Genomic DNA, 15,000 nt, shown 5'->3' on the forward strand with positions numbered 1-15,000 from the left:
AGGGAACCGGTCAGATGATCTCACTCTGGGTGTCATCTGTCTCTGAGCTGAACCTCCATAAATCTGTTCTGTTCCAGACTCGGTGAAGCTGGCGGTTCTGCCCAACGTCCAGAAGGACTTTAAGTCTCCGTGCCTGCAGTCGGCTCTGCAGAGCAAAGCCAGCGACGAGGCCGACGGCCAGCCGCCCGCCAAGAGGAAGAAGATCGACCTCATCTTCAAAGACGTCCTGGAGGCTTCTCTGGAGGACTGCAGCAAGTCCAGGTCCCAGGCCAGGTCCCAGGCCGAGCGTAAAGCGGCGCTCGGGTCGGGCTTCAACGCGTCCGAGAGCTGCTTCAACGTTCCCAACCTGAAGGTGGAGGAGAAGGAGGAGGAGAACCAGACCTGCGAGGAGCCCTCCACCTCCTTCTGCCCCAACTGTGTCAAACTGAAGAAGAGGATCCTGGAGCTGGAGGAGGAGCTGACCCGTCTCAGAGGAGAACAGGCGGTCCGGACCCAGCAGGACCAGGCCCCCCCCCCACCCAGAGCAAGGCCCCATCGAAGACTTTCACGGTGAGTTGACTCCAGGTAATAGTTCTGATATTAACTCCTATTATTGATTTACATATTTATATTTATTGGTGTGATATCAGTCTAACTTTATTCAGGACACAGTGAAGGTCCATAATATAATACATACAAAGGTCCACAACAGGTAAAGAGTTCATTAATACATTTAGATATGAACACCAATGGTTCCTCAGTCTGGACCAGAACCTGAACTCACTGCAGGTTCTCCAGTGTTCAGTGACTCAGTCTACACATCAACCTGTACATGAGGCTCCTCAGCACAGCAGCACAGCTGGATGCACCAATACTAACAGCTGACTTCACTACTCTCTCACTAGCTTTAATGTAATTGTATGTGTGACTATCAATGCAGTGTGAGAGCAAAGTGTCCTGAGAGCTTTATTGAGGAATAAAATTCAATCGCTTCACATCTGCTACATGTACAATTATATGATTTACTTCTTTTGGTACATTTCTTAAGCACAATGTAATTTTGAAAGTGTTTTGGGCCAGTTGTTGTTGTTGTTGTTGTTGTTGTTGTTGTTGTTGTTGTTGTTGTTGTTGTTGTTGTTGTTGTTGTTGTTGTTGTTGTTGTTGTTGATTGGGGCGGCCGAGTCATCTGACGTATTCGAACAATTTTTAAAAAAGTAACGTAATTAATTACTTTGACATTGATGTAACTCAGTTACTTTTTTGGAGAAGTAATGAGTAACTATAATTATTACTTTCTCAAAGTAACGTGCCCAACACTGGTGAGCACATACCACATGTGTGAATCAGCTTATTGTTCTTACATCATAATGTCTGCAGACGTCTCCATCATCAGACAGCTCATCACTAATATAATGTCCTCATACTCAACTTTCCTTCCTTTTAATAATAGTAACAACAACAATAACAATCTTTATTTATAGAGCTTTTAACAGTTATATCAATATCTATAAACATCAGTCACATGAAGTCAGCTGCATCGTTACTGAGAATCAGAAACATGAACTTCACACATCAGTCAGAACTGCTGACATCATCATTTATGTTGACATTATTTGATGTTGAGTAACAGGAATGACTTCAGTCTGGCAGCAGAGGTTGACGTGTTGGTCTTTGCAGGGATGGAGCCTTTGACTCCCACTCCGGTGGTTCTGGATGAAGACGACCCGGACGTGGACTCGGCCGACGAGTCGATCGCTGCAGATCTGGTGATTTCTCCGGAGGACTCGTCGAAGCTTTCGTCAGCAGGAGGTCGAAGGATTCGTCGCTTCAAGCAGGAGTGGCTAAAAAAGTTCTGGTTCCTTCGTTACTCGCCGACCCTGAATGAGATGTGGTGCCACGTCTGCCGCCAGTACACCGTCCAATCGTCTCGCACCTCGGCCTTCATTATCGGCTCCAAGCAGTTTAAGATCCACACCATCAAGCTGCACAGCCAGAGCAACCTCCATAAGAAGTGTCTGCAGCTGTATAAGCTGCGCATGCATCCAGAGAAGACGGAGGAGATGTGCAAGAACATGCTGCTGCTGTTCAACGCAGCGTACCACCTGGCCCTGGAAGGACGGCCTTTCTCAGACCTCCGTCCGCTGGCAGAGCTTTTAAAGAAGTGTGAACTCAAAGTAGTGGACCAGTATATGAACGAAGGAGACTGTCAGATCCTCATCCACCACATCGCCCGGGCTTTAAAAGAAGACCTGGCCGAGAAGATGCGTCTGTCTCCCTTCCTGAGCGTCATCATGGACGCGCAGAACGACGACCTTTTCTCAGACATGGTGGCGGTCTACGTCCAGTTCAGCACCAACGAGGGCTCCACCAACACAGAGTTCCTGTCTCTGCAGAGACTGAGCATGGTCAGTGTGGACGGTTATCTCCAGGCGATGGATCGGGCCTTCGGTGTTCTGGGGCTCAGGTTTCAGGACTTGCTGGTTGTGGGTTTGGGGGCAGACGGCACTAACATCTCTTCAGGAATGAGAGCGAACCTGTACGTAGCTGTGCAGAAGACTTTTCCCTGGATCCTCTGCCTTCCCATCATGATCCATCGGCCTCACCTGGAGGTGCTGGATGCCATCAGCGGGAAGGAGCTCTCCTGTCTGGAGGATCTGGAAAACAACCTGAAGCAGCTGCTCAGTTTCTACCGTTACTCCCCTCGCATGATGTCCGAGCTGCGATCCACAGCTCCGACACTGTCAGAGGAGACCGAGTTCCTGGGAGACATCAGAGCCATACGATGGATTATTGGAGAACCGAATGTCCTTAATGCACTCATCAAAGATTACCTGGAGGTAGTCGCCCACCTGAAGGAGATCAGCAGCCAGACGCAGAGGGCTGATGCTGCTGCCATCGCTCTGACCCTCCTCCAGTTCCTCATGGACTATCAGTCTGTAAAGCTCATCTATTTCCTCCTGGACATCATAGCGGTTCTCTCTCGCTTAGCCTTCACCTTCCAGGGAGAGTACCTGCTGGTGTCACAGGTGGAAGCCAAAATAGGGGACGCCATTCAGGAGATAGGCCAGCTGGTGGACTGCCCTGGAGAGTATCTTCAGGAGTTTGAGGAAAACTTCCGTGAAAGTTTCAACGGCGTCGCTCTGAAGAATCTTCGTGTCGCAGAATCCAAGTTTCAGTCCATCCGAGAAAAGATCTGCAACAGGAGCCAAGGCATCCTGTCCCAGAGACTGGACCTGCAGAGCCGCTCGTTCGCCAAAGCCTGTAAGGTGCTGGACCTGTCCACCTGGCCTCACAACCGGGAGGACCTGAAGGCCTACGGGGAGGAGGAAATCCAGATGATATTCAATCATCTGGAGTCGGTTCCCTCTGCGGTTCAGGAGGCTCCCCAGGCCAGGACGGAGGTCAGGGACAGCCTGGTGGTGGAGTGGAAGGACCTGAAAGCAGACTACTACAGCATGAACGGCTTTAAAGAGGTCATCAGTCACATCTGCAGGTACAAGCAGCGGTTTCCTCTGCTGAGCCGCATCGTGCAGGTGGTCAGAGTCCTGCCCAGCTCCACGGTCTGCTGCGATAAGGGACGCGGGTCTCTGCACAAGATGTGTAAGAACAACCGCTCCCGCCTGACTCTGGAGCAGATGAACGACCTGCTGACCGTCGCCGTTAACGGACCGCCCATCACGAACTTTGACGGGAAGCGAGCGCTGGACAGCTGGTTTGAGGAGAAGTCTGGAAGCAGTTATTCTCTTTCAGCCGAGGTGTTGAACCGGATGTCAGCTGATCCGAAGTCCGTCCTGCACAGCGTCGATGTCGACACGGAGTTTTACCCCGACATGTAACGCAGGGTTAGGCACCAACATGCTCCACACAGGGTTACGGGTCAGTGATACTAAGTGTTGGTAAGATGATGAATTCATAAATGAGTTAAACTAGATTTAAAAGCAGCATCAGGTTTGTTAAAATGTACATTTAGTATTTTTGTTGGTTTTATATCATTTGAAATGACATTTGCACCATTTTTTACCAAAAGTAAGACTGAATGCTCCTGAAAATGTCAAATGGTGTAACCACAAAAGAATGATACATATTACATATTTTATCACCTACAGTGTATTTAAGTGGACTTATACTAATAATGACTTCATTTAAAACATGTAAATGTTTCCTGGTCTCCATGGTTACCAGAGTAAATGTAATATTTAGAACAATTGTATTCCATTAGCTTTATTTAATATAAAGTTATAATGTAAGATCATGCCAAACTAGTTGATATGGTGTTTTATTGACTATTTACTGTTTTTAAGCAAGTTGAATTATTTGGTACAAAGTTTTTATGGTTACACCACTTAGACATTTTTGCCATAATCCTCTAATATATTCTCTCTAAATGGATTAAAAGCAGAAATTTGATGCTGGGTCCACAAAAAAAGAATGTGTGCAAGTTATTCATACGTTTATTTTATCATTTTAACCCTTTAAATTTAAACTAAACCACATGAACACTAACAAACATCACTGACTCAGAGACACAGAGACACTAAGTCTGATTTCATGTTTGAATATTTAATCTGAAACAAAAAGAGAAAGACAACCTTTCATGTGGGTGAAAGGTCGGCTCCAGTTGAACTTTTCATCAGCTTGTGTTTCTAGTTTGTGTCCATGTGACGATGCGTCTGACATTCAGTCATTTTAACAAACCTGATGCTGCTTTTAAATCTAGTTTAACTGTTTTATGAATTCATCATCTTACCAACACTTATTATTACTGACCCCTTGTGGAGCAGCATGCCCCCCCCCCCACACACTCAGCTTTATGTCATTCATCTGAAGAAGTAAAACAAACAAAGACTGAAGAGGAAAAAACTATCAGGAAAGTCAGGAAGGACTCTACACGTAACCATGGCAACAATCATTTCATGACAGTAGAAACAAAGAAGTCATGAGCAGTTTATATCTGAGGCAGCGTGACGTTATTAATGTAATGAATCAGAGCTTTGTGTTGTTGCTGAGAAGCTTTGACATGAACATAAAGAACATAAAGAATATAAAGAACATAAAGAGCTGATTAAGTGAGAGAACAGAGAGTCAGTGTGTCACAGTTAACAAGCCTTCTGTAAATATTCACTGTAAATACTGTAAATGCTCAGCTGTTTTTAAGGAGAATATTTTTCTCTCATATCTGATGATTGTGCCAAAATGATCGTAATGATGATGATGATGATGATGATGATGATGATGATGATGATGATGATGAAAGACTCGGTGCTAAATCGCTCTGCTGTCACTTTATTATATCAGCTTCAATGTTTATTTGTTAGACTTTAAATCTCTGTAAGCATGATGATACTCAGCTGTTGCTTTTACTATACTCACTGCAGTAGTATTTAATAATAATAGTGATTATTATTATTATTATTATTATTATTATTATTATTAAATGAAATAAATATAAGATTAAACATCTGGAGCTCAGCAGCCAGACGGCACTTTTATTTCTGTACAAACTAAAGAATATTTACACAGTTTGGAAGATAAATGAGTTTTATTGCCGAGAATTAGAAAAAAAAGTTAATATTAAAGTAAAATCTGTGTTTCAACAACATGAGAACAACTTCCTGTTACATCAGATAAACCTTTATGCCTTTTGTTTATCCTGCATGTTTATGTTTATGCATGCAGTTATTACTGTAGATGGGTTTAAAGCAGTGTGTGTGTGTTAAAGCTCTAATAACGCATTATTACAGCTCTAATAACACATTTTTAGAGCTCTAATAACACATGATTACAGCTCTAATAACACATTATTAAAGCTCTAATAACACATTATTACAGCTCTAATAACACATGATTAGAGCTCTAATAACACATTATTACAGCTCTAATAACACATGATTACAGCTCTAATAACACATGATTACAGCTCTAATAACACATTATTACAGCTCTAATAACACATGATTACAGCTCTAATAACACATGATTAGAGCTCTAATAACACATTATTACAGCTCTAATAACACATTATTAAAGCTCTAATAACACATTATTACAGCTCTAATAACACATGATTACAGCTCTAATAACACATGATTACAGCTCTAATAACGCATTATTAGAGCTCTAATAACACATGATTAGAGCTCTAATAACACATGATTAGAGCTCTGATAACACATTATTAAAGCTCTAATAACACATGATTAGAGCTCTAATAACACATGATTAGAGCTCTGATAACACATTATTACAGCTCTAATAACACATTATTACAGCTCTAATAACACATTATTAGAGCTCTAATAACACATTATTAAAGCTCTAATAACATATTATTACAGCTCTAATAACACATTATTAAAGCTCTAATAACACATGATTACAGCTCTAATAACACATGATTACAGCTCTAATAACACATTATTACAGCTCTAATAACACATGATTACAGCTCTAATAACACATGATTAGAGCTCTAATAACACATTATTACAGCTCTAATAACGCATTATTAGAGCTCTAATAACACATGATTAGAGCTCTAATAACACATGATTAGAGCTCTGATAACACATTATTAAAGCTCTAATAACACATGATTAGAGCTCTAATAACACATGATTAGAGCTCTGATAACACATTATTACAGCTCTAATAACACATTATTACAGCTCTAATAACACATGATTAGAGCTCTAATAACACATGATTAGAGCTCTAATAACACATGATTAGAGCTCTAATAACACATGATTAGAGCTCTAATAACACATGATTAGAGCTCTAATAATGGATGATGTCAGTTTGACTCATGAATGAATATTTCTACGTTGAGATGTTCGACTGAGAAAAACATATTTTATTATTTATGTTGATTTAACAGAAATCAGCTGTTATAGATATTCAGACATCATGCAGCTGAACATATTATTATATTATATGTCGAGCACCCCCCCCCCACACACACACACACACACACACACACACACACACACTGATAAACTCTGATTATGAACCAAAAATAAACTTTGTATTATTAGTTATTATATTTTTGTTGTTCAGTGTTTTATTTTCTTTATAAACATTTAAAGATGATTTAAGTTTGAACATTAATGATGGAAATGAAACATTAAAGGGCTTTGTCTCGTTATTCACACGACTCTTCTGTTTCCATCCGATTATTAACATTCATCTTTATTTAGAACATGCTCCCAGTACTATTACTATTATTATTATTATTATTATTATTATTATTATTAACATTATTATTAATAATATTAATAATATTAATAATAATGTGTCTGTTTTGTGGTTCCAGTCACATCTTAATAAAACAATAATGAGTTTTAATGAATCAATCTTCTCTGACTGAGATCAGCTTGTTATAAACAGGATTATGATGTAATTCAGAGGTCTTGAACATGCTGCTGTGTTCCTATTTCTATACGACTGTTCTGGACATTCGATACTTCTTGTTTTACCTAAAACTGAAATTACTGTAGCAAAAAGGAGAAGGTGCGAAAGAGGTCAAGAGGCAGGAGATCAGACTACTGATTGCAGGAACTGAGAAACTGTTACGTGCTACATGTGCCTGCCAGTTGTGTGTGTGTGTGTGTGGGGGGGGGGGGGATCATAAAGCCTCTCTGATCACGCTTCACGAGGAGCCTCCTGTAACTCTTGTTGTTGCATTTTGTGAAACGCTCCGCTTGTATTTGTCCTTTATCATGACACAGCTGGTTCATTTCAACTCTTTCAGTTTTTATCTTTAACTAAAAACTTAATTTCCCTTTTTAACACATGAAGAAATGATGTGTTAATCTGATCTTGTGTCTTTCATTGACTGCTGCTGATTATTAGAGTTCATAGTGAAGTCCAGTCTCACATCCTGGTTGAAGGAAAGTGTTAAAACAGCTGAACTGTTCCTTTAATTCAACTTTTGTTCAGTTGAAATGTGAAGAATGACAGTTTGTGTTTATTGAGCAGGAAGGAAGTTAGTCTGTCAGACGCAGCAGCGGGAAAACAACATACTGCTGAGTCCAGAGAGAAAGGGACGGAAACGTCTCCAGCAGAGGAACAGATCAGACATCCCATAATGATCCAGATCAGACATCCCATAATGATCCAGATCTAACATCCCATAATGACCCAGATCAGACATCCCATAATGATCCAGATCTAACATCATGATCCAGATCAGACATCCCATAATGATCCAGATCAGACATCCCATAATGATCCAGATCTAACATAATGATCCAGATCTAACATCCCATAATGATCCAGATCAGACATCCCATAATGATCCAGATCAGACATCCCATAATGATCCAGATCAGACATAATGATCCAGATCAGACATCCCATAATGATCCAGATCTAACATCCCATAATGATCCAGATCAGACATAATGATCCAGATCAGACATCCCATAATGATCCAGATCTAACATCCCATAATGATCCAGATCTAACATAATGATCCAGATCTAACATCCCATAATGATCCAGATCAGACATCCCATAATGATCCAGATCTAACATCCCATAATGATCCAGATCAGACATCCCATAATGATCCAGATCTAACATCCCATAATGATCCAGATCAGACATCCCATAATGATCCAGATCAGACATCCCATAATGATCCAGATCTAACATCCCATAATGATCCAGATCTAACATCCCATAATGATCCAGATCTGACATCCCATAATGATCCAGATCTAACATCCCATAATGATCCAGATCAGACATCCCATAATGATCCAGATCAGACATCCCATAATGATCCAGATCTAACATCCCATAATGATCCAGATCAGACATCCCATAATGATCCAGATCAGACATCCCATAATGATCCAGATCAGACATAATGATCCAGATCAGACATCCCATAATGATCCAGATCTAACATCCCATAATGATCCAGATCAGACATAATGATCCAGATCAGACATCCCATAATGATCCAGATCTAACATCCCATAATGATCCAGATCTAACATAATGATCCAGATCTAACATCCCATAATGATCCAGATCAGACATCCCATAATGATCCAGATCTAACATCCCATAATGATCCAGATCAGACATCCCATAATGATCCAGATCTAACATCCCATAATGATCCAGATCAGACATCCCATAATGATCCAGATCTAACATCCCATAATGATCCAGATCTAACATCCCATAATGATCCAGATCTGACATCCCATAATGATCCAGATCTAACATCCCATAATGATCCAGATCAGACATCCCATAATGATCCAGATCAGACATCCCATAATGATCCAGATCTAACATCCCATAATGATCCAGATCAGACATCCCATAATGATCCAGATCTAACATCCCATAATGATCCAGATCAGACATCCCATAATGATCCAGATCTAACATCCCATAATGATCCAGATCTAACATCCCATAATGATCCAGATCAGACATCCCATAATGATCCAGATCTAACATCCCATAATGATCCAGATCTAACATAATGATCCAGATCTAACATCCCATAATGATCCAGATCTAACATCCCATAATGATCCAGATCTAACATAATGATCCAGATCTAACATAATGATCCAGATCTAACATCCCATAATGATCCAGATCTAACATCCCATAATGATCCAGATCTAACATAATGATCCAGATCTAACATCCCATAATGATCCAGATCAGACATCCCATAATGATCCAGATCAGACATCCCATAATGATCCAGATCTAACATCCCATAATGATCCAGATCAGACATCCCATAATGATCCAGATCTAACATCCCATAATGATCCAGATCAGACATCCCATAATGATCCAGATCTAACATCCCATAATGATCCAGATCTAACATCCCATAATGATCCAGATCAGACATCCCATAATGATCCAGATCTAACATCCCATAATGATCCAGATCTAACATAATGATCCAGATCTAACATCCCATAATGATCCAGATCTAACATCCCATAATGATCCAGATCTAACATAATGATCCAGATCTAACATAATGATCCAGATCTAACATCCCATAATGATCCAGATCTAACATCCCATAATGATCCAGATCTAACATAATGATCCAGATCTAACATCCCATAATGATCCAGATCTAACATCCCATAATGATCCAGATCTAACATAATGATCCAGATCTAACATCCCATAATGATCCAAAGGTTTTTAGTGAGTTTAGCTGAGTGAGCAGAGAGCCAGAAGCTTCTCACACTGAGACTTTACCAGGCTCAATGAAGCAGCAGCTGATGACATCACTGATGACATCACTGATGACATCACATATGAACACAACAGCTTCATGTTAAATATTTAACCCAATAACTGAATCTGTAACAGCAGAACAACACAGGTAGAATTTAACAGAGCTGATATCATATTAAATCATACCTGCATTAGGAGCTGATATCATATTAAATCATACCTGCATTAAGAGCTGATATCATATTAAATCATACCTGCATTAAGAGCTGATATCATATTAAATCATACCTGCATTAAGAGCTGATATCATGTTAAATCATACCTGCATTAGGAGCTGATATCATATTAAATCATACCTGCATTAAGAGCTGATATCATATTAAATCATACCTGCATTAGGAGCTGATATCATATTAAATCATACCTGCATTAAGAGCTGATATCATATTAAATCATACCTGCATTAAGAGCTGATATCATATTAAATCATACCTGCATTAAGAGCTGATATCATATTAAATCATACCTGCATTAGGAGCTGATATCATATTAAATCATACCTGCATTAAGAGCTGATATCATATTAAATCATACCTGCATTAAGAGCTGATATCATATTAAATCATACCTGCATTAAGAGCTGATAACAAAGAACAAATTAAAAGTCAGAATTTGAGACTAAAGCACGAAAAAGAAAATAAGAAAGATAAAATATGAAAATAAACGTATGAATAACTTGCACACATTCTTTTTTTGTGGACTCAAAAAACATCAAATTTCTGCTTTTAATCCATTTAGAGAGAATATATTAGAGGATTATGGCAAAAATGTCTAAGTGGTGTTGTCATGAGCCCTCTCACTCCACCTGTTTACTTCCTTCATTGGTTCCCATTATCTGCCACTCTGCTCACCGCTTTCTCTACTCACCCTAACTAGTCCCACCTGTCTCTTCCCTCCTCTGCTCTGATTACTCTGCCAGCTGCGCTGCATCACCCACTAACCTCTCCCAGTATTTAAAGCCTCTTCTTACAGCTCTACTTGGTCAGATCGTCTGCAAAAGCCCACACTCTGAACCTGTTTGCTCGCACATCTAGTCTGATTCCTGCTTTGTGACCCCGGACCTGCCTGTATCCTGACGACTCTTCTGCCCCGGAAAACTAGACCTGCCTTCTGCCTTCTGCCTTCTCGACTCCTGACTACTCTCCTACCCCGGTAATTCTGACCAGCCTTCTGCCTTTGCACTACGATTTTGGATTCTCCTTGAACTTTACTTCTGCCTTCTTTCATCGTGCTGTTGTGTTTGTGTTCCCCCCCACCAGGACTTCTGGACCACCCACCACCGGCTCCCTTGGATGCATCATTGCCACTGGGGGGACACACACACACAGCACGTTGGATGAACCACTGGAACCACTGTAACCCCGGTAACCCTTCACCACTGGAACCCTCACTCACTTCCAACTTCCCTTTCCCTGAAAATTCAATAAACATTCTTTTGTGACGCAATTGTGGTCGTCTGGTCGTCTGTCTGATCCGTGACAGGTGTAACCATAAAAACTTTGTACCAAATAATTCAACTTGCTTAAAAACAGTAAATAGTCAATAAAACACCATATCAACTAGTTTGGCATGATCTTACATCATACCTTTATATTAAATAAAGGTAATGGAATACAATTGTTCTACATATTACATTTACTCTGGGTTACCATGGAGACCAGGAAACATTTACCATATTCTGCCGTTATGAGTCACTGAGTGTCTCTGGTTTAAAGCAGCTGGTTGGAAACAGTCTGAGCTCTGTGAGAGCAGCTGACCGTCGCTCCGTCTCCTCCTGGGACGGATTCACACACACAGACACACACACACACACACACACACACACACACACACACACACACACACACACACACACACACACACTGCATTCACTGTGAGCTCCATCCTCACAGCAGAACAGATGATAAAGTATCTGTAATGTTTATTTTTCACATTACAGGAAAGTAAATCTCACTAACGTGTCGTTGATATCAAATTAAAGCTTTAAGAGTTTTATTTAATGTTTCAGGAACAGGAAGTTTAATTTGACAGTAAACTTTAGTTTCCTGTGATTGATAACTTTTATTGGTGTAAATATATTTATTGACTGGCTGCTTTGTTTGTACAGAGATGTTATAAACCAGAGGAGTCAAACATACGGCCCGCGGGCCAGAACCGGGCCGTGAAGTTATCCTCTCCGGCCCGCTGGATTACTTTACAAAATTGCAGAAAAGTCATTTCCAGTTTTTCAATAAAAGGTAATTCCTGATGTTACCCCCCCCCCCCCCCCCCCCCCAACATGTATGAATAACACACACAAAAAAGTAATCTAAGAAACAAACTAAACCAATGAGAAAACTCAAAACAACAATAATGTGAACCCAACATGTCCGAAAAGGAGCAGGATGAATAATATGCTTATTTAAACCCTTCTCCACTACTCAATTAACAATCTGTCATTCCCATACATATCTACATATCTACATATTTACATATCTACATATTTACAAAAACATAGAAAATAAAAAATAAGTGAACAAATCAATTATTCATGAAAACACCCGGTTGTTAAAGCCCTTCTTCCTCCCTGTACCTGGTGAGAACCCTGTTTAAACTGGGTCAGGCTTGAAGAAGGCTTTAAACTAGCAATTTGAGACCATAAACACATTTTGAAAACGTTTACTGAGGTTAGAAATCAAGTGAGAAGTTGGTGAATTCTCCATTGACTTGTATAGAGACGGAAGTCCTTTTGACACCAAAACGGTCGCCCCCTGGTGGCCTTTTGATAGAATGCAGTTTTAAGTTACTTCCTGGTTGGCCTCATTTCAGAGGACCAGAACTCCCCACCTGAGCCTGACGGAGAATTAGTGAAGAAGAACTGATGAAGCTGCTGAAGCTTAGTCTTCATCAGACTGACGGGATCTGAGTTCTGGAGGTTTGGTCTGATTAAAAATATTAGAAGTTATTTGTTGTGTGTTTGGTTTCAGCTGATGAGACAACGACAGTTATTATAGTTATAATAATAGTTATTATAATAGAGTTATTATAGTTATAATAATAGAGTTATTATAGTTATAATAATAAAGTTATTATAGTTATAATAATAGTTATTATAATAGAGTTATTATAGTTATAATAATAGTTATTATAATAGAGTTATTATAGTTATAATAATAGAGTTATAATAATAGTTATTATAGTTATAATAATAGAGTTATTATAATAGAGTTATTATAGTTATAATAATAGAGTTATAATAATAGAGTTATTATAGTAGGGTTAGTTCTAATAGAGCCTCACAGAGTGTGAGTGATTGTTGGAGAGGAGGAGGAGGAAGAGGAGGAGGAGGAGGAGGAGGAGGAGGACCTTGGCCAGACAGCGAGTCTCTGTGGTCGTGTGGACAAAGCCTTGCTGTCATTGGTCAGCTGGACTCTCTCTGTCCTCCAGCCTCCTCAGCTCTGCGTCTGTCAGTGTGAATTCATCCAGGAGACGACATGCAGCTCTGTGCTGGACTCTTCCTGCTGCTCTGCCTCGGGATCATCCACCTGGGTGAGTGCACCATTAATAATATATTAATATGACTCATATCTGTTACTACTGTTACTACTACTTTCACTTTGTTCAGAGCAGAATAAAGTAAAAACCTTCTCCTCCTGCTCCTCCTCCTCCTGCTCCTCTTCCTCATCCTCCTCCTCTTCCTCCTCCTCCTCCTCCTCCTCCTCCTCCTCCTCCTCCTCTTCCTCTTCCTCCCCCTCAGGTGCAGGTCTTCGGTGTTATAAGTGCTCGGACTATACGGGACGCTGTGAGAACGTGCAGGAGTGCACCTACGAGGACTCGTGTATCTCTCTGAGTGAGAGAGGTCAGTTATACATCATATGTATTATAGACATACATTCATTATATATGAATAAAATGTTTATTCTTAAAGTCAGGCCAAACCATGAATCCTTCAGCCTTTGTGTTACGGGTTGAATCCACTAGGGGGCGCAAAGGTTAAACTACATCACACAGACGCTCTGAGAACAGTTCACAGGGAATTTAAAACATTTGATTATCCAAACATATAAAGCAGCTGAAATGTCAACAGTATATATAGAAGCAGTATAGTATATTATAAGTATATTAAAGTATATTATAAGCATATTAAGGTATATAATAAGTATATTAAAGTATATTATGAGTATATTAAGGTATATAATAAGTATATTAAAGTATATTATGAGTATATTAAGGTATATAATAAGTATATTAAAGTATATTATAAGTATATTAAGGTATATAATGTGTGTCTGCAGGGGGGAAGACCATCCGTCAGTGTATCCGTTACACAGACTGCGATAACTCTCGCCTCACTCAGATGTTTCCCGCCATCTCCGGCTTCACGTACCGCTGTTGCAGCAGCAACCTGTGCAACTCCAGCAACGCTGTCACCATGGCGACGCCCATCCTGGCTCTGATTGGCTCGCTGCTGAGCGTGTGGTGCTGCTGGGTCTGAGCAGCAGCAGTAACTGATGTTTGTAAAGTTAACATGAATTCAACTGAGTCACATTCAAGTCATATTTTTAATACAAAATGACACTTTTTTACCTCTTTGCTAATTTGCTCTTTTTCTATTTCATACAAGTTTAACAATAAATATAAAAAATGAAACATTGGTTGTGTTTTTTCTTCCTGGTAAATAAAACCTTTGTCTTTAATGATATTTCATTTATAAATGTATATTTTTCAATGGTCCAGTTTGTCCAG

The 15,000-nt window shown here is 40.0% G+C and overlaps 2 protein-coding genes across 2 annotated transcripts in view; both read left to right on the forward strand.

Annotated features, from left to right (window-relative positions):
* The window catches only part of prdm11 (PR domain containing 11), an 8,587-nt gene extending 4,679 nt beyond the window's left edge, over positions 1-3,908 (forward strand). The window contains 3 exon segments of the mRNA XM_062421063.1: positions 78-483; positions 485-549; positions 1,657-3,908. Of these exon segments, the coding sequence (XP_062277047.1) occupies positions 78-483; positions 485-549; positions 1,657-3,815 (2,630 nt within the window). The 3' untranslated portion in view covers positions 3,816-3,908.
* Positions 3,909-13,744: 9,836 nt separating this feature from the next.
* On the forward strand, positions 13,745-14,749 carry cd59 (CD59 molecule (CD59 blood group)). Its single transcript, XM_062421293.1, has 3 exons — positions 13,745-13,803; positions 14,012-14,113; positions 14,550-14,749. Exons 1-3 carry the CDS (start codon positions 13,749-13,751, stop codon positions 14,747-14,749), a joined length of 357 nt encoding a protein of 118 aa, XP_062277277.1. The 5' UTR covers positions 13,745-13,748.
* The last annotated feature ends 251 nt before the right edge of the window (positions 14,750-15,000 follow it).

This window comes from Scomber scombrus, chromosome 6 (assembly GCF_963691925.1).
Source record: "Scomber scombrus chromosome 6, fScoSco1.1, whole genome shotgun sequence".
In the NCBI taxonomy this organism is placed as follows: domain Eukaryota; kingdom Metazoa; phylum Chordata; class Actinopteri; order Scombriformes; family Scombridae; genus Scomber; species Scomber scombrus.

Bases quoted from the DNA above. Each gene is read 5' to 3' on its own strand.
- cd59 (XM_062421293.1), top strand. From the start codon at position 13,749: ATGCAGCTCTGTGCTGGACTCTTCCTGCTGCTCTGCCTCGGGATCATC. The intron at 13,804-14,011 runs GTGAGTGCACCA...CCTCCCCCTCAG, and splicing joins CCTCGGGATCATCCACCTGG to GTGCAGGTCTTCGGTGTTAT. The intron at 14,114-14,549 runs GTCAGTTATACA...GTGTGTCTGCAG, and splicing joins TATCTCTCTGAGTGAGAGAG to GGGGGAAGACCATCCGTCAG.